Raw genomic sequence first — 27,949 nt, 5'->3', positions numbered from 1 at the left:
CAAAGTATTTGGACACATTTGTTTTTTTTGGCACCTGTTTGACAAACCCCTCTTGGCCAAGAGGATCATCATAAGCAAGAGTGACCCACTAATTCAGGACAACAGTGGCCCACTTTTTCATGAGGTAGTGTCACTAGTGTGTACTATATATAACGGTGGGCTATGTCCATGTTATGGGCGGGCCAAAAACACTGAATGGGAACGTGGGCAGCAATTCTTCAGACTTTGCCATGACTAACCTATAAACAAGAAGCTTTTCCTTCGCGCAGTGGTAAATCGATCCTGCGGAATGGGAACGAGGCAACTGTTCCGCAAGCTGGTGCAAGCGGGAAGCCGTACCCGCAGGCCATACCCAAACGCCTTCTATGCCATCAATCGATCGCATATCCCTCGCTCCCTCGCACCCTGGACAAATGGCTCACGTGACGACCAGAAGCACAGCCGCTATGGCTATGGTGAACAAACTTCCTACATCCATAGCCGAGCCCTCATGGATGAAGACGAAGAGCGCATACATGGCTTGCCTTTGAATCTACACCAGGTCTCCACAGAATACACTCCTGCAAGTATGCCAAAATGGCTGTCTAGGTTAAGGAATTCACCAGACAACAGCTCGTATGTTTGGATCAGGAGAGATGGTGTGCAAAGGTTCTACTTCGGCCATAGCTATGCCCCTGTACACGGCGTTTCCATGGTCAGGTTTTCTAGCACTGCCACCGGGAAGCACTTGGAAGACGAGCTAGGGAACTTGAATGTTGGGAACACTCAAGTGGTGGCGGGCAGTGCTGAGGCTTTCAGTGTTGCAAATGCAGACACGGTAGGGAACTTGGTGACTCCACAAGCACAAGCCATCAGCGAGGTTAGCGCGGTGATAGGAGATTGTTCATATCCAACAGCCTTCTTGCAGCTGCTCATTGAAAGTGTGCATGTGCATGCTGGGCTTCCATGGTATGATAGATGTATATAAAAAAGATGATGTGATGATGCTGAGTCAGAATGTATGATGCAAAGCGAAATATGTGTTTTCAATGATATGTACTTTATGGTTCTAAGGTCACATGTATCTTTCCATGATGATGTATATGTGCTTTTTGATGCTGAAATAACTTGTTTGTGTATAATGGTTGTTGACATGGCATAGCATGCTGACTGAAACCTTAAAATGTTTGGCTGGGCAACATTGACCATGTCTTAGGTGGGCTGCGATTGCGGTCACGACAGTAGGTATTCGAATTATGTGCCTTCCTGTGATTGTTTACCAGTTAAGATCGGCAGCAAAGCTTTCGGTATGTATCTAAGCTGCTCTTGTTCTTTTCGGAAAATGTTGGTTTGAATTTCTTTTGACGGTTTCTAAAATCAAACTCTATAGTGTAGTTTAAAGCCTGTTCTCTTGATGTTGGTTTGGGTCTGTACTATACATGGTTATATTGCATTGCACAGCGTGTGTGTGTGTGTGTTGGGGGGGGTGCGCATGCATGTGTATGGGCTGTATTTTCTTCCAAATAGCTTTTCTGTAGGCTTTTATCGCATGCACATTACGAGCAGGTTTCTTTGTCACATTGACTTGTGCTGTGTGGGCTTTATGCAGCTGATGAGACCAGAAATGGAGAAGATCAATGCAGAAATTAAGGATAGTGTATGAGCCAGCCTAATCTCATGGTTTTTTAAACCCCGGCTGACTTGCATGCTTTGCGTCTAGGTTTTGTGTAAATGGGTGTTGTTGACCCGGGATTGTGGGCACATGTGCAGGGTTATGATCCGAGGGTTTCTGCTGACGCTCGCTCGCGAATTATGGCGCTTTTTGCAAAGTTGGTATACTTGCTCAAAGCAAAGACTTTTATCAACCTTCATGTCTTGACACAATTAATTAATGCTCATGCAAGGCCTCAATCCACAATATCGTGATTATATTTAATAACGGCAGTAATCAGACTACTCCTCCACATGATTCACAGCCAGTCTCCTCCTTGCTTGGCAAATGCTGAATTCAGCTGTGGCAGTGTTGCAGAACCAGCCAAAAACAGAGGGGGAGAGGTCAAAAAAACTCTCTTGAGCTTTGGTATACCAGCATGCTTTTGTATATTTACGGGGGGGGGGGGGGGGGGGGGCATGGATTCTAGTTTAGTCCTTTGACTCTTGGCTGCTTTTCTCTCCTTAGTAGAGCAGCAATGGCAGTGCACAAGGAGGTTGTGGCTAGCCTACAATCACGCAAACATGCAATTTATATGGGGAGGCCAGAACTGATCTACTCCCCTTCTGCCTCTATGTGTGCGATATCCCACTATAGGTTATTGGTCTCAAAGACAACTTGTCTTCAGTGTGGAGTGATTGCTTCTTGCATAGGATGCAACTAAGTAGGATCATTGTGCCCCCCCCCCCCCCCAAAAAAAAAAAAACCTGCCCTATGGGGTGGTCGGTTAGCTTGTGTCACACAAGCCTTTTTTGCAATGCTTTGATGAGGACTCCCAGGTAGACTTTGGATGCTGTGCCAATGCAAGCAGTAGCACACACACAAAAACAGTGCCAAATACTGAGGAATTGGTTGGCAAGGAAGAGTCATCACTTGCTTTAGCGAGAATCGACTGTGATTGGCTGTGGAGTGTGTGCACCAGCATGCTTCACAGTTGACAGTCTCTTAATTTAACTTGTCCACAATCTTGTCACTTTTGACATGTGTAAGAGGCCTCCCGAGCCAGTCCAACCAAGATCTCCTAAACACAATACAATACAAGATTAGAGAAAACCAAATAGAAAGAGTGCATGCAAGCTCACCACCCAACCGTAGGATCAGTGCTTTGATCCACCCCCGAGCTAGGGGCTAAGGTTCCACTCCACATGGCACAGATACATGCCAATTGGCACGGGCATGCACGTGATAGGAAATTCATTATTTGGGATACATCATTAGCTCATCCGGTATTAGCCTCGACCCTAAAACGGTATAGGCCATACTCAGTTGGGATATTCCCAAGACAGCTTGGGAAATCCACTCATTTGTGAGTCTTTGTTAGGCCTACGACACACATATGGACAAGTTTTCTAACCTTGCCACACCTCTCACCGACTTGCTCAAGGGTGTGAAGCATAGTCACCAGAAATGAGAAACGGGAACAAAAACGTTCGAGGAATGGAAACGGGGAAACGAGTTTTTAGGGGTGGAAACAACCGTTTCTTGTGACAATATCAACTGGGAAACGAGAAACGGCCATGGAAACAGATGGGATCCTGAAACGGAGAAACGTGTTTCTAGGGATTGAAACGGCTGTTTCCTGTGACTATGGCGCGAAGACTCGTCGCCCGAAAGTGTCCGTTATGGGAAAGGCTTTAGAGACATTGAAGAAAGTTGCCTCTGAGTCACCAGCCTTGAAGTTGGCATCATGGGATGATCCTTTTGAGGTGATGACCGATGCAAGTAACCTAGCCATTAGGCTGTTCTACAGCAAGATGGTAGGCCAGTGGCTTATTATAGTGGCAAGTTGAATGCAGCTGAAAAGAATTATTCGATATATGACAAAGTGCTTCTGGGGTTAATAACAATGCATAAACATTTGAAACATTTCCTTTATAGGAGAGATTTCACAACATGGTTATTCTTATCAAGGACGTATTCAATCATTTTCCCAAACTTTTGGAACAATTGACTCCATTTGGATTGCCTATCACTCCATTGGACAGTGGCATGGTTTGTAACCATTTAAGCGCCTGATGATCTGTCTTAACTGTGAAATCTCTCATGTAAAGAAAATGTTTCCTTGAATTTTTAGCCAGGCTTTGGGATAGTTTTCGGCCTAGAAAGATCACCCTCTTTCTTTGGTTGATGGCACACAGAAGCTTGGCGGTTGGCACTTGGTTGGCAGTAGGAGGTCAGCCAGCAGCTTGCTCGTGGTGTGGCCACCCTCAGGAGTCTTAGCGACATTGTCTTTGGGATTGCCCAAAGGCTCAGCAGATTTGGTAGCGGGTTCTCCACATCTTCACTATGGGCAGGGCCTCGACCCGGATCATTACATGGGGAACTGTCGCTTGGGCCATAGAGGCTAAGGTGGTCAGAGCTTACGAGGAAGATGGGTGAGGGCTAGCCCTTCAGGTCTCTCACCATCGTATTACGGCAATACCAGTCACAGCTCCACCTACAGACCACTGGCGACTGGGAGATTTGCAGTAACATTGCAGCCTAGCACATTTGGCGAGCTAGATGTAGTGAGGTGTCAAATCCCCATAGGATCACCTCATAGAACGCTCCTGATACAAGACTCGAAACCTGCAAACAAACCAAAGAAACGTGAAGGGGGTGCATGCCTGACTCACCTCCCAACCTTGATAGCCGTGGGCAAGCCCACAAGTCTTGGCTGTCCCCACTGAGCCACGAGCTGAGCTAACTAGATAGATGTACCGACCAATCTCTACCTCGTCACGTCCCATACCGCCACGAAGCTATCCTTGCGGGCCTCAAGACTGGTGCCACCCTTGGCTGCCTAAAGCGGTGCACGTCTGTACTAGATCCAGGCTCCTGACCATAGAGCTGTCACAAAGACACGCGAGACTATGGACTAATGACTAACCTTGGCCACCCTTTTATAGGCTCTTGGCCGGTCATCGGGCGTCCACACTTGGGTGCCCGTCCGTTAGTCTATCCCTAACTCAGCTCGCTAATCAGCTTGCCTAGCTCCAAGCTTTCCCAAACCTTGAAGCTAGTCTTGTGTGCGTGTAGCACATGGTAGATACACACTGTGCACATGACATACTTCCCTTTCTCTAAGAGCTCACTCTTGAGCTCACGAAAAAGCCAGGGTAATCCCTTTGAAGGGTAGTCAATGTCTCCCATGTAGCGTCCTCCTCAACACGATCCTTCCACTTGATCTTGTATTCCGTGATAAGTGTATTATGCAATCGTCTTTCACGAAATCCAAGAATCTTTTCAAGTTCGTGTGGAACAAATGTCATGTCCTCGACATCTATAATTTCTTGAGGAGTAATTAACTAGTCTGTTCCACCCAGTACTTCCTTAAGTCTACTGACATGAAATACAGGATGAACTTTCACTTGAGAAGGCGAATCCAATTCATATGCGACTGAACCAATCCGTCGTGTAATATGAAATGGTCCACAAAATCTAGGGGATAATTTCGGAGATCGACTTGTCCGTAAAGTCTCGGAAGTGGCAAATACACCATCGTTCCTTCAGAGAACTCTCTGGGTGAACGATGTCCATTAGAATATAATCTGTCTCTGTCTTGAGCACTTCTAATAGATTCTTTCGCAACTTGTAACATTTCTTGCATATCTTGCAAAAAAATTACGTGCTGCATCTCGCTGAAGTCCTGAAAATCCCACTGTAACAGGTGATCTAGGTTGAAAACCATACATAAGCATGAAAGGACTAAAACCTGTACTCGTATACTTAGTACTATTATATGCAAATTCTAACATAAGAAGATAATCCTCCCATGAACTCTGTCTTTTGGAGACATGCTCGAAGCATATCCTCCAAAATCCGATTAACTCTTTCAGTTTGGCCATCAGATTGAGGATGATCTGAGGAACTCAAATTCAAAGTTGTTTTCAACTTCTCAAAAACAAGCCTCTAAAAGTCACTTGTAAACGAGTCCCTATCATTGACTATGTCTTGCGGTAACCCGTATAGTGTAAACAATTGCTCGATAAACTGCCTTGCGAATTGCGTAGTTGTAATGGTCTTCTGGGTCGATAAAAATCTAGCCATTTTTGTCAAGCGATCCACCACAACCCAAATAGAATCGTGGCCTTGATGTGTTCTTGGCAGTCCAGTAATAAGACCCATGGAAATACTTTTTCATTTATTACTTGGGATTTGCAAAGGATGCAACAGCCTAGTCTGTCCAAAGCGTTCAGCTTTATTTGCTTAACAAAGTTGACACTTGAGCACATAATCTTCTATATACCCTTTCATCTTTGGCCAATAAAAAGTGTGTTTCACCAACGATAATGTGCTGTGTATCCCAGAGCAATCTTCTCGAACTCGTACCTTTTCTTTGACCTCTCTCTCTCTACCTACCAACTTGTTCGTTCTCGAGGTTTGCTTTGATACCACTGTCAAATCCCCATAGGATCACCTCGTAGAACGCTCCTGATACAAGACTTGAAACCTGCAAATAAACCAAACAAACGTGAAGGGGGTGCAGGCCTGACTCACCTCCCAACCTTGACAGCCGTGGGCAAGCCCACAAGTCTTGGCTGTCCCCACCGAGCCGGGAGCTGAGCTAACTAGATAGACGTACCGACCAATCTCTACCTCATGACGTCCCATATCGCCACGAAGCTACCTTTGCGGGCCGGCCTTGTCTGCACTAGATCCAGGCTCCTGATCATAGAACTCTCACAAAGACACGCGAGACTCTATGGAGTAATGACTAACCTTGGCCACCCTTTTATAGGCTCTTGGCCGGTCATAGGGCGTCCACACTTGGGCGCCCGCTCGTCCACACCTGGGTGCCCGCCCGTTAGTCTATCCCTAACTCAGCTCGCCAATCAGCCTGCCTAGCTCTAAGCTTTCCCAAACCTCGAAGCTAGTCTTGTGTGCGTGTAGCACACGGTAGATACACACTCTGCACATGACATGAGGCCATAGAGGGCACCCACACTCCGCCAGCTGAGTCCATTACGAGCATTTGGCTCGACATCGTTCATACCCTCTACGGTCAGTGGGGGAAGTTACAGAGAGGTTCTGACCGCATGTGGAAGCGGCGGGAAGTTGGTACTAGCCCGGTGAAAGATACTTGTGGGTCATCCCCGTGGTGTCCTCGACATCAGAGATCTCGTGCATCGACATCGACATCGACATCGACATCAATATCCTACATCGGCATATCTGTTTGTTTTGTATTCATTGATTGTATTGATCTTGGCCAACGTGCTCATGGATTGTTCTTGAATAAATTCTTGAAAGGGGGCAAGGCATGTTCTCCGCTCAGTGTGGTGTATTGTGCAAGTTTCCTATTTCTCTCTCTCTATATCTTTATCTCTTGGACACGTGGTTGAATCTGGCATTGCACGCCCCACTGGGCTTACACAGGGTTACTTCAGCCTTTGCCTTTTCTAGAGGGATCTTTTCACAACATCAATATGGACTTCGTAGGTCCTCTTCTCGCATCATCTGGATCTAGAAACACACAGTGCATGACTATTGTAGACACATTTAGTAAGTTCTGCATGTTCATTCCATGCAACAGCTGAGGACATAGCTCGCTTGTTCATTCGGTTTTGGTATCCCATTGGTGGTTTGCCACGGACAATCATATTCAACATAGATCCAAAGTACACGTTCAATTTTTGGAGAGCATTGTTTGACAACTTTGGGACTAAGTTGGAGCTGTCCAGTGCATTCCATTCACAGACAGATGACCAAGCAGGGATATATAATCAATTGGCCTTCGATATTTTGTCATGACTAGGAATCCAAATGGGAATACCATCTTCTATTGGTTTAGGCAATCTTGAATAAAACTCACTCATCTAGCATCGGCCGGACGTTGCATGAGGCAGCAATTGGTTGGTGGTTCTCATCTCTTTTGACGAGATAGGTATCACCATCCCTAGAGGCCAACAAGACCACGGAAACATTTTCGGAAATCATTGAGTCAGTGAAGGAGTGCCTTGCCAAAGCTCAGGAAGCTTATACCGGGCAAGCCAATAAATTCAGGAGATGTCAATTTTAAGGAAGGGGATTGGGTATATCTCCGGATCATGAAGCAACGGATGAAGCAAGTGGGCAAGCGTTGTCCCAAGCTTTCATTCCGTAGTTTTGGCCCTTCTCCAGTCATTTAGAAGTTAAGTGATGTCTCTTTGAAGTGAAAGTCGTTGGAAAGTTGGACTATGCACAATGTCTTTCATGTTTCTTGGTTGAAGCCCTATGTAGGTCCATCATTGCAGGATGTATCAGAAGAGCAGCAACCAGATATGATCGACAAGGAAGAAGTCATAGAGCAGATGGAAGCATGGTTCCGATCGAAGAATCAGATAGTTTTTGTAAGCCCAACGGAGTGTGCTGTGATAGACGCAACCACGTGTATGAGAGATAAAGATGGAGAGAGGAGGGGGGGAGAGAGATGGGAATAGGGGTTTCACACAATACACCACGCTGAGCGGGGAAAAAGCCCGCCCTCTCTTCAGGAATTTATTTTAAGAACAATCCACGGGCTTTTCCAAGCCAAGAGCTATACAACAAATGAATACAATATCAAACAAGAGTGCCGATGTAGAGGTCGAGCTGAAGTCGATGTCGAGACACAAGATAACTGATGTCGAGCTCACCACGAGGATGATCCACAAGAGTCTTACACCGGGCTAGTATTAATATCCAATATTTGAATCAAGTCTTTGTTACTTTACTCACAAAAATCTCACAAGAAACTTGAGGATGGGATATTGAGAGAGATGCATAGCTGTCCAAGGTTCTTTCACCAAAAAGAGAGGAGGCGTCGTTTCTTCAATGGGTGGCAATCCTCCAAAAGAAGGTGACTGACGTGTGGTTCAGGTGGTGCTGTTGGGGGCGGCAAGGGGCAACAAACAGGCGTTGGAGGAGGAGTACACACTGGTGAAAAATTGGCAAATAGTTGGCGGAAACGCCGGCGGCGCTTCTTCATAGGGCAGTGTAGAGGTGGCCGCTGAGCACTGCAGGGAGGCGCAGAGGTGGAGATGGGTGCTTAAAGAGGCAGCTGCCGGCGAAGATGAAGAATCTGGGCAGTACTAGAGATAATGATGATGATAATTCTTCACAAGCTCTTTTTCAAGATCGCCACGAGTACTTCTATGCTTCTCCATGAAGGTGCAAGTTTCTTATATACAAGATGGGAGGTCTTGCTTTTGTTTTACCTTGCTTTTGTTTTAACTTCTGGCTTTTGCTTTAACTCTTGGCTTTTGCTTTAAATATTATTAATATTAACCAAAGTTCTTGATTTGTGCTTCTACAACTTTAGGGCCTTGCTTTTTGGCCTTGGAGCTGCGTTTTGAAAAAGCGGTTTTTAGCTTTTTGATCCAGTTCGACGTCCTCTTTCCAATGGTGCCCTTAGCTTTTTGGTCAACAGAGTTTGACTTTTGCTTTTTTTTGCTTTTTGATCAAAGACTGGTGCTTTTTGCAATGCCAACATTAGGAATCCTGTTTCCATGTGTCCATCATCCTGTCCATGTGTCCGGGCATGAGTTCTATCATGTCACATGCACTCTGCACTGGAGTGCATGGTGACAAGATGGCTCGTCATTAGTACAACACTGTACCGCAGTAGAACCCTTTAGGATTTGATATTTGTCGTACACTGTACCGCAGTAGAACCCTTTAGGATTTGATATTTGTCGTACGCCGTGACCCCATTGTAATCCTGAGTCCAGGATATGTCAGGCACGAGCTACGTAGTCATTCCTCAGCCTCAGAGAGTCAGTCCGTCAGTCAAAGTCCCTTAACCCACTCTGAGAAAATCATTCACGCATATAGAAGTCAGTAGAAGACTTAGGGTTTGCATCAGAGCATGTTTGCATTTTGCACAGCATTCAACGGCAGCAGCATTGGACTGACCAGCAACTCCAAGCATATAGATAAGCATCAAGTCATCATTTGCATTCATCATTCAATCTTTATTTTGTGGAATGATCTTATTAGAGATGATTGCCGCCTGCCTTTGGGTGCTTTTGGTTATATGCAATGGCCAGGCTGGAAGAGATGTGCACCAACAGTCGGGCACTGGAAGTCTTCCCATGGATTAGAAAGATGCTTCCACCCAACACCTCATGCGGAATTAGAGACGGATTGAGCAGATTGATGCAACTATCCTCCATGAGTGGCCCACTGGCACATTCCATGATGAGTATTACCCCAGGTGGCTGGTGTTTTTTACAAGACAACTTGTATTAGCCATGTTGGACTAGGACCAGGAGGGAGATTGCATATTCCATACTGTTGTGGCTGGATGGAGATTGATGAGATGTCACATCGAGGACTTCATCCTTGGAGCTGTTCTCCACCCTATGAGAGTTGTGGGTCGCTCAAAAAGGCACTGTTCTATTGACTGAGTCTGTGACTCAAGGTTATGGCTTTATGGTGGATGTCCCATTAAACATCTCCCATGGGTTTCCAGTGAGTGGGAATGGATTGATGTAACCAATCCCTTGAAAAGTTTGCCTTTCTTTAGTTACAGTGTGAGGAATGCCATACTATTACTGTTCGGACATTGATTCAAAAGATTCTTACCCTTAGGCTACATTGGGAAAGCTTTGGGATTACTCCATTCAGAAGAGATTTTGGCACTCCCTGTTAACCAATGGAGAGCTATCTTTGGTGCCCTAGATGCTTGATAGCCTCTAAGAATGTACAACATTGTCTCTGGGGCTGCGGAGTTGCCAAGAGGATATGGAGCTTCATAAGCTCAGCTCTTAGGTATACCGAGGAGAGGTACTATATGCATCACTTGGGGCTCTATTACCTAGCTCACTCAGTCTGAACCATAGGTTCTCTTTGAGGTCGAGGACCATGACTCTGCCATTGTGGTGTACCTGAGGCTAATTGGGGTGTAGATTATCAACCTGGGGGTTAGGTTGGATAATCTGCAGGTTAAAGGACCGAAAAGATCAGTAAAAGCAGTGATTATAACTTATAAGGGCTAAGGCTTATAAGTTAATAAAATGACTTCTAAGTTAATAATCCCATATATATAACTTGTTTTGGAAAGTGAGGGTTATGTGATGAGTGGGTTGTGTATTGTTATAACCTTGTGCTATGATGGTTTGTGCCTAGACCATGGGGGCAATCCAATCCCGATTGTCCATCCTTGATGGAGATGGTCCAGGGCAGGTCCTATTTGGTATGCGATGCCGGGGCTAACTGGTGTGGTCTGTGCCCAAAGGATTTACTATTTAATCATTTTCAAGCATGGCTCATGCACAAACACCATAGTTGTGTGGGGGAATATTATTCATACCCTTATGGCCACTTGGGCTCGTATACAGGAAGTTAGGAACCATCTAGATCAACGCAAGTAAAGCACATCCTCTTTATTGAGTGGGATCATGGGATCTTCTCGTCTTCGACGACTCCCACTGGACTCTCTTGGCATCATTATTTGTTGGACCACTGGTTATTAACATGTGACCATTGACCAAAAGTGAAGGGCCCATTCGAGTGTTGACAAAAAACTATGTACAATGGACCTGAAAGGTTCTCATTTTTACTAGTAAAAAAGGTGTTCTCAATTTCAAAAAATATGTAAAATTTAAGACATTTTATTATTTTAATTATAATTTAGCTCAAAATTGTGTCAATTCCAATGAAATTTTGTATTCGTAAGTATTAAGTTTTGTGAGAATTTTTTCAAAAATAAACATTGGCCCTTTCTTGAATTTTTTGAAGTTTGGAGAGGACTCTCTGATGCAGATTTCTGGCTTCTAGCCGTGATTTTGTATTGATTCTTTCATACTTAATAGAAGTCTCTTTTCTTGCAAAAAAAAAGAGAGGGCAAACACACAATAGAGAAGACCGTAGACCTAAACTATTGTATACATTTTTTAATGCCCAAACGGTGTAAATGAGCAAAGACTTTTTCATATGAAAGAGTGTATATTGATGCAAATCATACATGTAGTACTCACAATCAAAGTATTCAAGACCCCTCAAAAATAAATCGCTGATTCAAAGGAACGCAATTGCAGGTAGGAAATCATTTCATTAAGCCATTGCAACAGGCCAGCCATTAAGTTTCTGCGGAATAATATAATTAAATAGCAATGTGTAGAAGAAGCAAACATGAGAGTTAGTCGAAGAAGTTTCTGCAAGTTTGTGTCGGCTGTGTACAAACACCGAAACTTCATCTAATTTGTGGGCTTTTCCTTAAATTTGAGCTAGGAGTTTTAAGGGGGTTCTGCTATATAAAGAATATTGATTATTTAGCATCTAATGATTTTGTTTTGACTTCTTAGCTTGTCTTGTTTTCTTTTTGGATAATTGAATTTTTGGGCAAAAAGTTTGTTGCTTTTTGATGCTTTAACTTCTCTGTCAGCTGTGTGTTGGTAATTAGTTGTGTTGTGTTGGGTATTTCCAGGCATAAGACAACTCCACTCTCTCCATTTGTTGGTGCAATTTTACAGGCCCCCGTCTTCATGTGTTTCTTTTTTGCGGTAAGGGCTCAACCTGCTCCAACGTTTTGTAGTCCTTGATACTTTATGGCTTTGTCTTACTTGCAATGTATATAATTATGGATGGCATTATACTTCATAACCTGTTTGTGAGCTTTACCTGAACAGATACAAGGAAAGAGACATTGTTAGAGCTAGGCTTTAGTCTATTTTGAGATATTACAGTTAGTCAAAAGTAGGCTGAGAAGGCCTCATGTTATCTTTGTTTTAAGCTGGCCTTGTAAAATTAAGAATAAAAAATGTCATCCTTTATAGGATTGTAAGGGTGGCTTCGCTACTTGGACAGATTGAAGCAATGTGAGCTTGTCAGAGAGAGAGGTAGCTGTTTGAGGCTGCTCGATCTGGTAGTGGGTTTGGAAGATGTTTTATTTATCGTAACTTGCCTTCACATTGGAGTCTACAATCTATATTTGCTCATTGTGATGACGTTGTTCTGATCTCAGACTCTGCAGAGACAGTTGGATGCACTGCATGGGTTTTGTGACGAGAGAGACCTCACGGTCAATCTCGGCAAAACTAAGGTCATGGTCTGCAACACATCATATTGGGTTATATCTACCTTATCTTTCTCCTATAGGGGAGCACAGGTGGAGATAGTTTCATCTTATGTATACCTTGGGGTTGCTTTTACAAGCCCGCTCTTTTCCACGAGACCAGCCGCCGACGCATGTTTAGTGAGATAATATGCATCTCTAGCCCGCATAGAGAGGTACTGTTTCCAGCCCCATTTCCAGGAACCCTGCACCAAATGTTGGCTATTTGATACCTTAGTGCGCCCAGCAGCGATGTATGGACCCTCCTTCTACGGACCGGATCTCAGTGAGGCAGGTGATGATGCTCTCATGTATGATCAGGAGTAAGCCATCTGTGCCACATGAGATCGTGCTGGTGAAGTTTGGAGCCACTCCTTTGGTCATAGATTTCCTCATTTAGACCATTACTAGTATTCATCATGTATACACACTTGACAATGAGCGCCTCCTGAGATTGGCCCTTGAGTCGTCGTTGCAGTTATGTCGGGATGTACATATGAGATGGTGGTACTCTCATGTGGTTGGTTTTTTGATGGTCACGGCCTCCAAATGGACCACCTTCCTCCCCTCCAGGACAGCCTAGACTCTCTGTTTTTTGATCTCTCATGGCAAGAGATCACCTGTCTTCTATGGCTGGACCTGCAAGGGATTGACACAAACCGAACATGGGTGTCCCCACTAGAGCCCACCAGGTATATTTGTCTTATATGGCTGGACCTGCGAGGGATCCACACGAACCGGACATGGGTGTTCCCACTAGAGCTCACCAGGAAACCTCAAAATTATAGAACATTTTTTGACTTTCTGAGAATGAGTTCATCAAGGGCCTAAGGTACAAATGCCGCATGCCATGCGGATAACGATTGCTCAGCTGGGTACAAGATCGAGCATGAGCTGTGAGCGCTCCCTGTGCCATTGCACCTCTCCCCCTCCTGCACCCAGCCCGCCATCGCCCTTTCCTCCCCCCTGCCTGCCATCACCGTCTCCACCCCCTTCCAGCTGTCACCCTGTGCCCCCCCCCCCCCCCCTTTTTTTTCCGCCGCCCGTCCACCTCTCCCTAGTTTTTCTGTTTTTTCATCCTTCCTGCTCCTCACTTCCCCTTCTCGCCTCTCCTCTTCAGTGTTTTCTCAAGGCAGTTTTCAGGTCTCAGGCAGTGTTTCCTTCTGGCAAGTTTCAGCCTCTTCTAGGCTTCAACCCCCAGGAGGACTTCATGGCAGCCGCTCCGTCATCCCCGACTGAGGCCGCTGTCCCTTGCCTCTCCTTTTCAGAAGCGGACCTCCAGCTCCTCGCTTCGACAATCGCATCCTTAGAGGCCTCCACTTTCGTATGCAAGATTGTTGGTAGCCGCCCGGCTCGTGGACACCTCAGGGATCTTTTACAGGCTAGCCTTCTTGATGTGCCTGGAAAGATTATTGATATTCATTCTTTGGGGCGTGGCTACTACCAAGTTGAGTTTGACTCGCGAGTGGCGTTGGATAGTCATGCAACTAAGCCCTGTTGCACTGTGTACGGTCCAAGCTTCTTTGTGAGGTGGCAGCACAACTTCGACCCAACATCTGATCCTCTGGCTGGCGTTTCAGGCTTGATAGGTGGTGCTATCGGGAGAGTGATGGAATCCCCCTCCACCACCGCATCGGTTTTTGCTCAGGCGGCCATGATTACATCCCTTCATATCTGCATACTAGGCTTTCCCTTGACAGTCTGCTTCCCAGGCCGTAGGAAGGAATACCTTCCTCTTCTCCCGGTGATAGGTGGTGCTATTGGGAGAGTGATGGAATTCCCCTCCACCACCGCTTCGGTTTTTGCTCGGGCGGCTAGGATTCCATTTGCATAGTATCTCTGGAGACAGTGTTGCACGCCATATCTCAGTAGGTTTGACAACGGATTCTCCACGTCTTCGCTATGGACAAGGTCGCTTCCCGCACTATCACATGGGGCACTGTCGCTTGGGCCACTGAGGCTATCACCCGCCTGTATTTGTGAGAAATTCCCAATCCAAAACCCTAATCAGCTTACAGGGAATGCTGTATCAAGAATTTTGAAGTTAATAAAACTTGGACATGTTGTCTGACCTAGCATGGCAGACTTCATGATTAGACATGTGTTCTTTTCCAAGGAACCATGAATGGACATGCTTCCATCCCGAAGTGGGGAAGTATGATTGGACATGCTTCATAAGCATGATGGACTATGCACTCTTACCATTATGGGAGAGCGTATAGATGGATACGAGTGTATGGAACGGATGGTACTTACCTTAGGCACATGCACAATAAGCTGTTTGAAGATCTTGCATTGGATGCTGATTTTGAGAATGCTTGAACATTTAGGCATTCATCTTAAAGCATCGAACTTGTCCATAATATTGGTTGTTGATCTAGCGACTTGTATTTTGCAAGAGGTTAAGTAAAAACAGAGGTTGGAATCTGAATCGGAGCGGTCGAAAATCCCTGGGTAATTTTTTTTTAAATTTTTTTTTTGAGGTGACATGGCAACTGGCCTAGGCCATCTTAGCAATTAGATGAACTTTCACATGAGAAGGCAAATCCAATTCATATGCAACTGAACCAATCCTTCGTGTAATACGAAATGGTACATAGTATCTAGGGGATAATTTCGGAGATCGACCTGTCCGTAAAGTCTCGGAATCTTTCGGAACTCGCAAATATACCATCGTTCCTTCAGAGAACTCTCTGGGTGAACGCTGTCTATTAGAATAAAATCTATCTCGGTCTTGAGCACTTCTAATAGATTCTTTTGCAACTTGTAACATTTCTTGCATATCTTGCAAAAAATTACGTGTTGCATCATGCTGAAGTCTTGAGAATCCTACTGTAACAGGTGATCTAGGTTGGAAACATACATAAGCATGAAAGGACTAAAACGTGTACTCGTATGCTTAGTACTGTTATATGCAAATTCTAACATAGGAAGATAATCCTCCCATGAACTCTGTCTTTTGCATACATATACTCGAATCATATCCTCCAAAATCTGATTCACTCTTTTAGTCTGGCCATCAGATTGAGGATGATTTGAGGAACTCAAATTCAAAGTTGTTTCCAACTTCTCAAAAACAAGTTTTCAAAAATCACTCGTAAATTTAGAGTCCCTATCACTGACTATGTCATGCGGTAACCCGTACAGTCTAAACAATTGCTCGATAAAATGCCGTGCTAATTGCGTAGCTGTAATAGTCTTCCGGGTCGGTAAAAATCTAGCCATTTTTGTCAAGCGATCTACCACAACCCAAATAGAATTGTGGCCTTGATGTGTTCTTGGCAATCCAGTAATAAAATCTGTGGAAATACTTTCCCATTTATTACCTGGGATTTGCAAAGGATGCAACAACCCAGCCTGTCTAAAGCACTCAGCTTTATTTGCCTGACAAATTTGACACTTGAGAACATAATCTTCTACATACCCTTTCATCTTTGGCCAATAAAAAGTGTGTTTCACTAACGATAGCGTCCTATGTACCCGAGGGTGTCCAGCAGAAGGGGCGTCGTGACACTCCTTAAGAATCTTGGACCTAATGTTCGGGATCTGTGGTACACAAATTTTGTCATTACGGAATAGTAAACCATTCCGAATCATCCATTGGCCTCCTGCAGCCTGAATGGTGGACTGCTCAGTCATGGAGTCTTGGTCAATCAATGAGCTCATGTCCTGGATCTTCTGCCAAAATGGACCAAAATAACTATCAGTCCTGCAAAGTCCTCTCAATGACTGAAACAAGTCAGTAGAAATCTTGGTGAACGACAAAGTATTCACCTTTCTAATTCGACTAAGCGCATCTGCAACACTATTCATGGACCCTTTTCTATAACGAATCTCAAAATCAAAATCTTGCATTAACTCAGCCCAACGAGTCATCTGATCTAGGGAGAGGATAACGGTTCTGAATTGTCAGCTTGTTCAATCTCTTATAATCTATACACATTCTCCAGGTATTGTCCTTCTTTCTTCTAAGTAACACAGGTGCATCCCAAGGTGATTTACTTGGACGGATCTGGTCCATCCTCAAATAATCTTCGAGTTGTTTAGCCAACTCATCTTCCTCAGCTTAGCTCATCCTGTAATGTGAGATTCCTCTGTCCCCTCCGTGCACCGGACTCCCGGTAGTTGACAGCGGAAGCAGCCCCCTCTTGCGCGGGGCAGGGTTTCTCACTCGGGGCCTCGTCCACGAATGTCCTGGGCACGAGACTGGTCACTCCGAAAACCGAAACCAGGAAAATTTTCCATGTCCGGAAAGCGGGGACGATTCCACCTTTTTGAATTTTCTTAACGAATTTTTTTCTAACGAGATCAATTCTAAACTATCCTTCACCTGAATAAACCAGATAGATGGAAACTATCACTGATATAATTTGAGCATCTGAGTAAATTCAACGCTTTTTTCCTAATCAAGATCAGGCACAGTCGTTGATCCACTCAATTAAGAAATTTATCAGGGAATTAACTAGCTACTTGAATCCTGGCGTAATCCTAAGATTTTTCAGTTTGATTATTAAAACTCCACTGATTCTAGTCTAACCCCATCCGGCCCATGGGTTAGCCACCACCCTGCCACTGGAATCGGTAGATCCAAACAAGTACTCACCCATCCATAATTGAAATGCCTTTCTTAACTTTAGCTTTAGAAAACAGGTACGCACACACTCCTCTTTAAAACTTTAATATAAAAATAATCCATTGACAAAACAGATATGATCATTGATTTTATAATTCAAAATTTCCATTCAATCTCTTATTTCACAAAAACAGTACCAATTTGGACTCTCCGTTGGGACCAGCTGGTCAGCAACGAGATCCAGTAACAGATCACAATAATCATTTCGTCAACATACATATATATATCTTCCTTGACATACGTATGGGTGTCCTAAGCACCGCGAGCCCGTGCATCGCCTGGTTAGAACCCTCCAGGATTCTCCTTAGGTATCCTGGCACTTCACTCAGGGACCGCTTCGTCGGTCCTCGTCCATTGTACCGGAAGTACACCATTTTTCACCATACCCAGGCTAGTCAAGACTTGGGCAAGGTTTTGTCGCGTGAGCTGTCTCCCAAACACTCCCTGCCAGCTGTTGCAACTGAACTTCCCTTAGTTAAACACATATGCCAAATGCTCCCTCCAGCATTCTGGCGTAAGACAGTCCTTTAAGAAAACAGGGTTTTTATGCAAGTTTTCAGTTTTGATTTTGTTTGAATACCATGAATAATCTTAAATCCGTATCCCAATACTTCTAGATCCAGGTCTGAATTCCAGATAGAATTCCTCAAATTCTGTTAACTTATTCTCAGATCAAAATCAAAAGTCTTAACTTAGTTTCTGTTTCGGTGGGTGTTTTGAGTACATTTTTCATGAACTGGGCACATCGTCATTGATTGAATTTGACGAAGGAATTAGGTCTTGGTCAATAGTTTGAATCAGAGTTTGGGTCTGGAACTCTCTCTCTCTCTCTTTCTCTCTATCTAACTCTAACCCTAACTCTTCTCTCTCTCTCTCTCTCTCTCTCTCTCTCTCTCTCTATCTATCTATCTATCTATCTATCTATATATCTACTTAAGTACATCTCTCTCTCACCCTCTCTCTAACTCAAACTCTAACTTCCTCTCTCTCTCTCTCTCTCTCTCTCTCTCTCTCTCTCTCTTTATCTGTAATGCAACCTCTCTATCTATTTTCTCTATAACTCTCTCTATCTCCAATTCACTATCACTAACTCTCTCTCTATCTCTAATCCTCTATCACTAACTCTCTCTCTCTCTAGAATGGCTGTCACACAGCCTGTCATCCCATTGGCCGCATATCACCCAAGATCTCACCAACCATGTCAGTGGTGTAAGTGTGGGGTCTATCTCCCAGGCGGGTCATCAGTGTCCACCGCCTCACTAGACGAGCTCGATATCTCAACACTCTCCCTCGAGCTCAACTCCATCTCATGTACACCAAGTGAAGCCCTGAATCTGCGGAGCTTCTCTGTACCCAATGCTTTGGTGAAGATGTCAGCTTCTTGATCCTCTGTGCTGATTTACTAAAACATGAATTTCGTATGAGGAATAAAATAATCATTTATCTCGATCTCCGACTTCGATAGTTTAATTGAATTTTCTTATTACCATCTTAGTGAATAGGAAACGGAAGAATTTCCTCACATATTATCTACTTTTTTTATTTTTTTAAATTTTTACGAAAATTAACAGAGGATTAAAGAGAACCCTTATTTAATTATAAAGATTCTATATGCATCTAATTATGCATAAAATCTAATTCTGATGAAAGTCACACTTTTATCATCATAAAAATCATTTATGATGAAAATCACTCTTTTAACATGAAAGAATTTCTTTTATGCATACAAAAAAATTATTTATGATAAAAATTACTCTTTTAATATAAAAGAATTTCTTTTTTTGCATATGTTTATGCATACAAATCATTTATGATGAAAATCACTCTTTTAATATAAAAGAATTTCTTTTTTGCATATGTTTATGCATACAAATCATTTATGATGAAAATCACTCTTTTAATATAAAAGAATTTCTTTTATGCATAAAAATCATTTATGATGAAAATCATACTTTTAATATAAAAAAATATCTTTTATGCATAAAATTTATTTATGATAAAAATCACACTTTTAATATAAAAAAATATCTTTTATGCATATGTTTATGCATAAAAATCATTTATAATGAAATCACACTTTTAATATAAAAAAATATCTTTTATGCATATGTTTATGCATAAAAATCATTTATGATGAAAATCACACTTTTAATATAAAAAGATTTCTTTTATATATATGTTTATGCATAAAAATCATTTATGATGAAAATCACACTTTTAATATAAAAAAATATCTTTTATGCATAAAAATCATTTATAATGAAAATCACACTTTTAATATAAAAAAATATCTTTTATGCATATGTTTATGCATAAAAATCATTTATGATGAAAATCACACTTTTAATAAAAAAAATATCTTTTATGTATATGTTTATGCATAAAAATAATTTATGATAAAAATCACACTTTTAATATAAAAAAATATCTTTTATGCATATGTTTATGCATAAAAATCATTTACGATGAAAATCACACTTTTAATATATAAAAAAAAATCTTTTATGCATAAAATCATTTATGATGAAAATCACACTTTTAATATAAAAAAATATCTTTTATGCATATGTTTATGCATAAAAATCATTTATGATAAAAGTAACACTTTTATAATTAAAAAATATTCTTTTATGCATAGAAATCAATAATGATAAAAGTAATACTTTTATAATAAAAAAAATATTCTTCTATGTATATTTTTATGCATAAAAATCAATATGATGAAAGTAACTCTTTTGTAATAAAAAATATATTTTTATGCATTATTTTATGCATAAAAATCCATAATGAAAAAAGCAACACTTTTATAATAAAAAAATTTATCAATAAGTATCTTTCATAGAATTTAATTCTATTGAAAATCATTCTTTTATAAAAATTAATCAATATGCATCTTTCGTCATAACCTTCTTTGTATGGCTGATCATTTTTTAATTTTTAACTCACTAAAATTAATTAGAAGTTCACTAAGAGTATTTAAATCATTCCAGTGTAACATTTTTTTACTTATTTAAGAGAACATTATGAAAAACTTGATTTTATGAAATAATCAATCATCTAGGATAAAGAATGGTTGGATTTACTAAAGAAGAGAGGGGAATGCCTTTTTTTCAATGAGGCATAACATCATTTCATTTTAGGAAAGACAAAAATCATAAAAAAAACCATAAAAGAAATAGAAAAAAGAAGAATTTATAACTTACATGGATAATTTGAGAGCTTTCTTTTGGCTTGATGGTTTGAGGGTTCTACTCTTGTTTGAAACAAGAGTGGCCACCGATCTTTTAGAAGAGGGAAGGACAAAAACTAATGAATTATGAGTAAAATTCACTGTTTTTGGCACTTGGAAGAGGCAGGGTAACAGTACAAAACACTATTAAGTTTCAACAAAGGGGAAGGCTTCTATTTATAAGAAAAAGTGAGCTTCTAACTAAGCCAACTGATTCTAGAATTTTTCAGATCAGTTTGGTCAATTTTTGACTATTTTTGGGTCAGTTTAGTCCACTTTTTGGATCTAGTTGAAATAGAAGAGAGAAGAGATAAAAATATCTCATTATTTGGGAGTTTAAAACTCTCACACATGTGAAATAGGCGTCTCCTTCATGAGGAAAATTCTCCCATACTGAGTACTGAGGTGTCAAAAATGTATCATTTCATCTAAATATCTCTCTTTTTTAACTATTAACCTTGTTCTTAGTCAACTCTTAATCTTATGTGAGTATTTACTTATTTTTGGGAGATTTTTCTTTTATTCTTCTATTTATCTCCTTCCTACATTTGGATGAATCTTATTGGTCCATATAGGGACCTTAATTTAAAATTTCAAAAAAATCTTGACTCCCAGGATAATGCCTCTTGAACAGATTATACTTAACTTCTAATGCACCTTTTGAAAATCTTTTTGAACTTCTGTTTTAGGAGAACTTATTTTAATAAGATGAGATATTTTTCTATTCAAAAATATTTAAAATCTGAATACTCTCTCTCTAGAATATTTTCTCTCTCTAGGCCAAAACTGGTAGAAACAGATTTTTTATATTTCTGAAGAGGGATTTGATCACAGAGAAAGATGCTGGACATCTTGAGAGGCTGGGGAGGAATCTTATATGTAAGGTGGAATACTGACAGGATGAGCACCAGGGATTAAGTCAATACGATGATCTACGGCCTGTTTAGGTGGTAAATCCGATGGCAGTTCCTTAGGAAATACATTTTGAAAGGAATAAAGTATCTTCTGTAATTCTTTGCTTTCAAACACACTTAATTCATTGATATCCATGGAAGGGATGAGAAAGGAAGAAAGTGGAATCAATACATAATGGAAAGCGGTATACAAAGAAGAATCCATTATATTTTCAAAATCAACTGTATTTACAAGAGGTCCCTGAGAGGGATGTATACAATCATCTAAAATACTATATTGGGTGTCCTTATGCTGAAAAGAAAAAATATGACTAGACCAATCTATCTGGACTTGAAGAGTCTTAACCACTCAATCTCTAATAACAAGTCTACATTTTTTAGGTGCATAACATAGCATTCCAGAGTATCTTTGTAGCCCTGAATCTGGATTGGAAGCATCTCCATCTTTCGATCCCATACTTGCCTTCCTGCAGGTAGGCGTACCTCATAGGTATGATTGCTGGGTGTCGTATCAAGACTCAATTTCTGCACAAGTTTGTAGTTAACAAAGTTGTGTGAGCTGCCAAGGTCTAGAAGAATGTGAATTTATGGCCATTCACTTCTCCATAAACTCGGAGAAGATAATGCAAGACAAATACTTTAGAGTTGAACAGACAATCAGAACTTCACTAGGACGAGAAAGTACAGTAACTGACGTACCTGTCAAATCCCCACCAGATCTCCTCGTGAACGCTCCTGATACGAGACTCGAAACCTGCAAACAAACAAACAACATGGGGGTGCAAGCTTGACTCACCTCCCAACCATGACAGCCGCTGCGGGCAAGCCCACAGTCTTGGTTGTTCCCACCGAGCCACGAGTTGAGCTAACTAGGTTGACGTACTGACCAATCTCCACCTCGCGACGTCCCATACCGCCACGAAGCTACCCTCGCGGGCCTCGATATTGTTGCCGGTACAAGATTACATACCCTGTGTAGTATTCTCTTGTCCTACGTGCTCTCTTGCAGATTGTTGCTACCATGTGTTGGTGGAACAATAGAGAGTAGATGGTAGGGAACATGGGTACTTGAGAGGGTAGTGTGGGTTGCAAGTCTACATCGACAACCACTTGTTTGCAATACTGTATTCATATGCATTGGTATAGAAATCTGGTCAGAAACACCCATGACACTATGTACTTGATTCTCCCAAGATTAATATACTTTATTTGAGGGAGGGGTCGGCCGTTCCGGCTCATTGTGTGTCTCTTGTCAATTCAGCAATTTACTTCTTGTATTTGAGCAAGTATCCATCAAATCTTAGTGTATTTAAGTGTATTGATTAGCATTGTGTTCAACCAAGTTTCAATCCCCACCCTCCTGACATTCTCGGTGGACCGATAGTTGGACGAGACCAATTATTTCATGTGGAGGTAATGATGGAGTCTATCTTAGAGTCTTATGATTTGGCTGACTTCATTGTGGTTGGAATTCCATGGCCAAAGTTGAAGGAGGAGGAGCTTTCGCTTTCGACTAGGAAAGAGTGGGAGACTCGGGCACAGTTGTGGTATCGTGTCAATGCCTGTGTGCGTTCTTTCATCTTCCTTAATTGCACACCCCAAGTGATCAATCACATTTAACACATGATGTTGGTCCAAGGGATTTGGCAACACTTGGCTCTTTGTACCACAGGTATCATCCATGAAGAGAATTTCCTTGGAAGTGCAGATGAATCCCACAAAGTCTTCGACGATGCGAGAGCACGTCAATAAACTCCAAGCTCTTCAACAGGAGATTCTTTAGGCTGGGAAGGAGATATCTTCAGAGGATGTTGCCATCACTTTGCTGTCTCATCTTACCTCTAAGTATTCAACTTTCTATTCTTCTTTGATCACTAGTGGGAGGCTCAACACCATCACATGGGAGGAGCATGTGCCGATGGTTTTGGATCAGGAAGAGCGGTTTATGAACCTTCCATAGGACAGAGGTTTTGAGGCCTTGACTGGCCAGCGGTCGAAAGGCTGCAACAACAAAAACAAGGGCAAAGGGAAGTCTTCACAAGCGAAGTCTTTTGAGCAGGAGCCCGACTCGGATCGTGATGTCTTTAAAGTGGAGCAGACCTGTAACCATTGTGGCTAGAAGGGTCACTACTTGAGGAAATGTCCTCAATAGAGCACCAAGAAAGGTGTTGATTCCTCAGTTGCAACCGTGCAGACTCCAGCTTTTGTGCACTTGGAGATTATGGACACCAGAGCTTCATCTTCTTCGAGCAGGGAGGTGGTTGGTCTCACCGCTAGGGATATACTCGGGAGTAGATTCTATTCATAGTGAGGGCAGGTTGGAGATCATTCCCGATGGCAGAGGGGGGAAGCATTCCTCCTAGGTTCTTTATGTCCCATCTCTTGGTTTTTCATCTTTTGTTAGTGCATGAGGTTTGCAAGACTGGCATACAGGTGGAGTTTGATGAGCATTTTGTTGCTCTCCTGGCCAAAGCAATAGGCCAGGTTGTCTAGGAAGGCGGAGTGGAGAATGGGATTTACAAACTCTCAGCACTCTCTTCTTTGACAGGTACTCAGCTAGGTGATTTGTGGTAGTTTCGTCATGGCCGCTTGAATGTGGATACACTGCGGTGGGCTTTTCGGAACCAGATGGTGGATGGCTTGCTAGATGTTGGTAGCAGACAGGGACATTCCAAGTTCTTGTGTTCGTTAGTCGGAGGAGCTTTTACAAGTAAATTATGCATTGATGTCTCAAATAATTTGGGACAAAGAGCCCACTTTAGTTAAGGAAGCTCTTTCCCAGGAGACTTGGAGAAAAGCCATGTAACTGGAACTTGAAGCCATAGAGAAGAATAAACTTGGGAGTTGGTTCAGAGGCCGTCAAAATGGTCAGTCATTGGTATCAAGTGGGTCTACAAGACTAAGTATACGTTTGATGGGTCGGTGGACAAGCACAAGGCCAGACTTGTGGCTAAGGGCTATGCTCAGCGACCTGGCATCGACTATGAGGACACTTTTGCATCGATAGCTAGGATGACCACGATTCAGACAGTTCTTGCCCTTGTCTCTTCTCAGCGGTGGCCGATGTATCAGATGGATGTAAAATTTGCGTTCCTGAATGGTGACTTGCAAGAGGAGGTGTATGTTGAGCAACCTCCAGGCTTTGAGGTTCCGGGATCAAAAGGTATGGTTTATAGGTTGCCAAAGGGTTTGTATGGTCTTAAACAGGCTCCCAGGGCTTGGAATCAGAAGATTGATTCTTTCTTTCTTAGAAAGGGTTTCCAAATAGTAGTTGCAAATCCGAACTTGTATCTCTTTCGAGAACGCAGTATGGTCACCTTGATTATCCTCTATGTGGATGATCTTATTCTATTTGGCGGTCATGTGGAGCACATAGCTGTGACAAAGGCTGCCTTGTCAAAGGAGTTTGAGATGACGGACTTAGGCTTATTCCATTTCTTTTTGGGTTGGAGATTTGGCAGACCCAGAGGGGGTTCTTTGTTTCTTTGCAGCTGTATGTTCATGAGTTGCTAGAGGCCTTTGGGATGGAGAACTGCAAGCCTATTTCATCTCTGATGGACCGGAATACCAAACTTATAGTACATGATCCTTGTGAGCAGGTTGATGCCTCCTTGTATCAGAAGCTTGTTAGTTAATTGATTTGGTTGCCGAACACCAGATTGGACTTGAGTTTTCTTGTGGAGCTTTTGAGCTCATTCATGCAGACACCTTTGAAGACTCATTGGGACGCAAGATTGCGGATCTTGCGGTGTTTGCAGGGTACAAAGGATCTTGGACTCTTCTATGACACTGGAGGGGGAATGAAGGATCGAGTCAGTCTCCGAGGTTGGAGTGACTTTGATTGGGGAGGAGAACTAGACACGAGGAGATCTACATCACACTACGGATTTACCCTTGGCTTAGGAGCTATTTCTTGGAGCAGCAAGAGGCAGCCAGCTTAAGTATGTGTTGTTTTTTCACCATGGGTTATTTAGCCGGTCACTTTGTATTCGACGTGTCGCTCCCGGCCTGTGTTGGGACTTGGATCCCCTAATCCCCTATTCTGCTGGATAAAATTAATCTGTGGTCTTGCATCACCAAAAAACTGGCAGAATGGACAATTGCATCGATAGGTTGGCAAGTCACATGACAACCCAAGAGACGAGCTCATTTACTTGGATATCTTAAGTAAAGTCTTGTTTTATTCTGATGTTTGTACTTCGTTTTCACAAGTGTCATTGCTGTCTGGGTGCGCTACAAATTTTGTGCCTGTGAAGAATTTTCGAATTGAATGTGGAGGGGTGGTCACCTTCTTAGACTCTATGAAATCTGACCAAGTCTATGTTGGTAGTCAAGATTTGATTCTGACCGAGTATAATGGCCCTTACAAAGTGGTCCCCAAATCCTACACGTGTACATATGCAATAGGCACACTTTGATTCAATATTTTACATGCTTAGAGTGTTCCTACTTATATTAGGTATGTTTTCTTTTGCAGGTACGAAATATGGCAGCAAGAGTTGAATCCTTCAAAGATGGAGGTTTTCTTTGGTTCACAGATCTCTCAACAGCGGATAGCACGTACATACTACCTGCAGTGACATGTTTGGGTGTTTTGCTTACCGTAGAGGTTTGTTTTTTCCCATCTTCTTCAAGAAAGATGCTGAGCACTGCACATTGAAGAACTGCAATAATTTTGAAATTTTATTCAAAGTTTTGATCTACCAAATTTAACAAGCAGAGCAATGGTATTGTGCAGTTAAATGCTGCAGAAGGCATGGAAGGGAACCCACTGGCTGATAAGATGAAGAAATTCATGAGAATCTTTGCTGCTGTGTTGTTCCCTCTCTCTATGAGTTTTGAAAAGGTAACATATTTTTTGAGCACATTTCAAGAAGTTGGTAATGCTTGCAGAGACTCATTATTGTTCATGCCTTCCAGGCGCTATTCTGTTATTGGATCACCTCGAATTTTTGGGCGCTTCTCCAGTCCACAAGTATGGTATCCATATATTTTTGCTCTCATTGTGTGGGGAAGGAAAAGAGGGGGGTTGGGGGGGGGGTGTGGAGTGGGAGGATGTGTGTGTGTGGTTAAATGCGAAGCGTTGTATTTTGAATCAAGCTTTTGTGGCCTTGCTGGTGCAGTCTTGAAGAGACGGGCTGTAAAAGAGTATCTACATATACCAGAGACAGCACACTTGTCGGCTAAACAAGAACCAGTTTTAGCAGTTACGCCTGCTGAACCAGTTTATAGACCCACAAGGTCTATCGGAAGAAAGAAAGTAAAAGGCTCTAGAAGGAAATGAGTTATCAAAGCATTTCAAATTTGCAGGCTCTATTTATTTTTAATTGCAGCTCAGAAGCGGGAAAGCCTTTATTGTCCTCTACATCCGTCTTCCTTGTGCATTTGGGTTCATAGGTGAATAAGGAAAGCTGAGGGTTCAGAGGCTTCTAGGATAAAGTTAAGCTAGTTGGTGGATGTTGAATACTTGCTTCAAGTTTTGTAGAAGTTCACAACGGCTGAGGGAATCATAGAAAAGCCAAGAAGGCCATAATTTATATGTAAGCCCAATGCTCTTTGCGTGCATCTTCATGGTATAGATTTTACTTATTCGAGGTGGTGATGTTTGTGATTTCCCCAAATTGAGTATGTTGAGCATGAATATCATTTTGGGGGTTGAATAAAAATGGGTCAGCACACCCACTTTTGTATGTCTATTGGATGCCCCGGTAATAACAAACACCCATTCTGCTCATACTAAGCCTTCATCACCAGTAAAATTTCATTATAGCACTGTTTTTGTGTTAATTCTCACCTTCTACTACTCTCTTGTTCAACCCATTCCCTCATAAGTGTGTGTCCAAGCACTCACCGTCTTTCAATTCCTAGACTGAACTCTCTCATGGTTGATCTAGAGACTACATAGCTAATGGCCTTCTCACTGTGGGATTGTTTTTACTTGAGTTGGAAACTGTTGTTGAGTTTTGAATCTTAGGTTGACGAAGCTTCGATATTGAGAATGGCTATGCATGGACATGATCTTTGATACGCCTACATAAGGAGTAGTTACTTTACTCTCTTGAATGAGGGAAAGAAATCTGCTTTGTTTAGCAATGCAACTTCTCCAAAAGGACACAAATCAAAGCGTAATAAAACAGGTTTGTTCTGTGTTAATTAATAATCTTTTATGTATTTGAGACACTTCAATGTTTTGAGCCTCTTGGATTTTTGAAAGTAACGAGGGCCTGGAAGCTTGCCATTCTTAATTTTAGTGTTGTATGAGCTTGAAAGTCATTAGCTTGCCATTCTTAATTTTAGTGTTGTATGTGCTTGAAAGTCATTATATTTTACGCCTATGCACACATAGATGTCACTTCTATTGGATAGTTCTTCTGTCTCAACTTCATAGTAAACATTGTGTCTAGCCATGAGAGTCCAAACTCTTTCAAAACCAATGAGCAACTTCCCTCTCTCCTTCTCTTTCCTCCTCTTTCTTCCTTGTGTTTAC

At 42.1% G+C, this 27,949-nt stretch overlaps 1 protein-coding gene across 1 annotated transcript; it reads left to right on the top strand.

Annotated features, from left to right (window-relative positions):
* Positions 1 to 168: 168 nt before the first annotated feature.
* LOC147620046 (mitochondrial inner membrane protein OXA1-like) lies at positions 169 to 27,197 on the top strand. The gene is made up of 9 exons (XM_086772193.1): positions 169 to 948; positions 1,196 to 1,286; positions 1,589 to 1,636; positions 1,750 to 1,808; positions 12,060 to 12,135; positions 25,940 to 26,071; positions 26,201 to 26,308; positions 26,383 to 26,437; positions 26,586 to 27,197. The coding sequence occupies exons 1-9, from the start codon at positions 290 to 292 to the stop codon at positions 26,744 to 26,746; spliced, it is 1,389 nt and encodes a 462-aa protein (XP_086628319.1). The 5' UTR covers positions 169 to 289; the 3' UTR covers positions 26,747 to 27,197.
* Positions 27,198 to 27,949: the final 752 nt, after the last annotated feature.

This window comes from Cibotium barometz, chromosome 32, assembly GCF_041138505.1.
Source record: "Cibotium barometz isolate CiBa-2024 chromosome 32, ASM4113850v1, whole genome shotgun sequence".
Lineage (NCBI taxonomy): Eukaryota > Viridiplantae > Streptophyta > Polypodiopsida > Cyatheales > Cibotiaceae > Cibotium > Cibotium barometz.
The sequence above is the reverse complement of the archived record's forward strand: the minus strand, read 5'-3'. Positions and strand labels throughout refer to the sequence as shown.

What these genes read in the sequence shown, in the direction of transcription:
- LOC147620046 (XM_086772193.1), top strand. Translation starts at nt 290, where the DNA reads ATGGGAACGAGGCAACTGTTCCGCAAGCTGGTGCAAGCGGGAAGCCGT. An exon ending in GTGCATGCTGGGCTTCCATG is followed by an intron (nt 949 to 1,195) that starts GTATGATAGATG and finishes ACCATGTCTTAG; the next exon opens with GTGGGCTGCGATTGCGGTCA. An exon ending in GTGTTTTGCTTACCGTAGAG is followed by an intron (nt 26,072 to 26,200) that starts GTTTGTTTTTTC and finishes GGTATTGTGCAG; the next exon opens with TTAAATGCTGCAGAAGGCAT.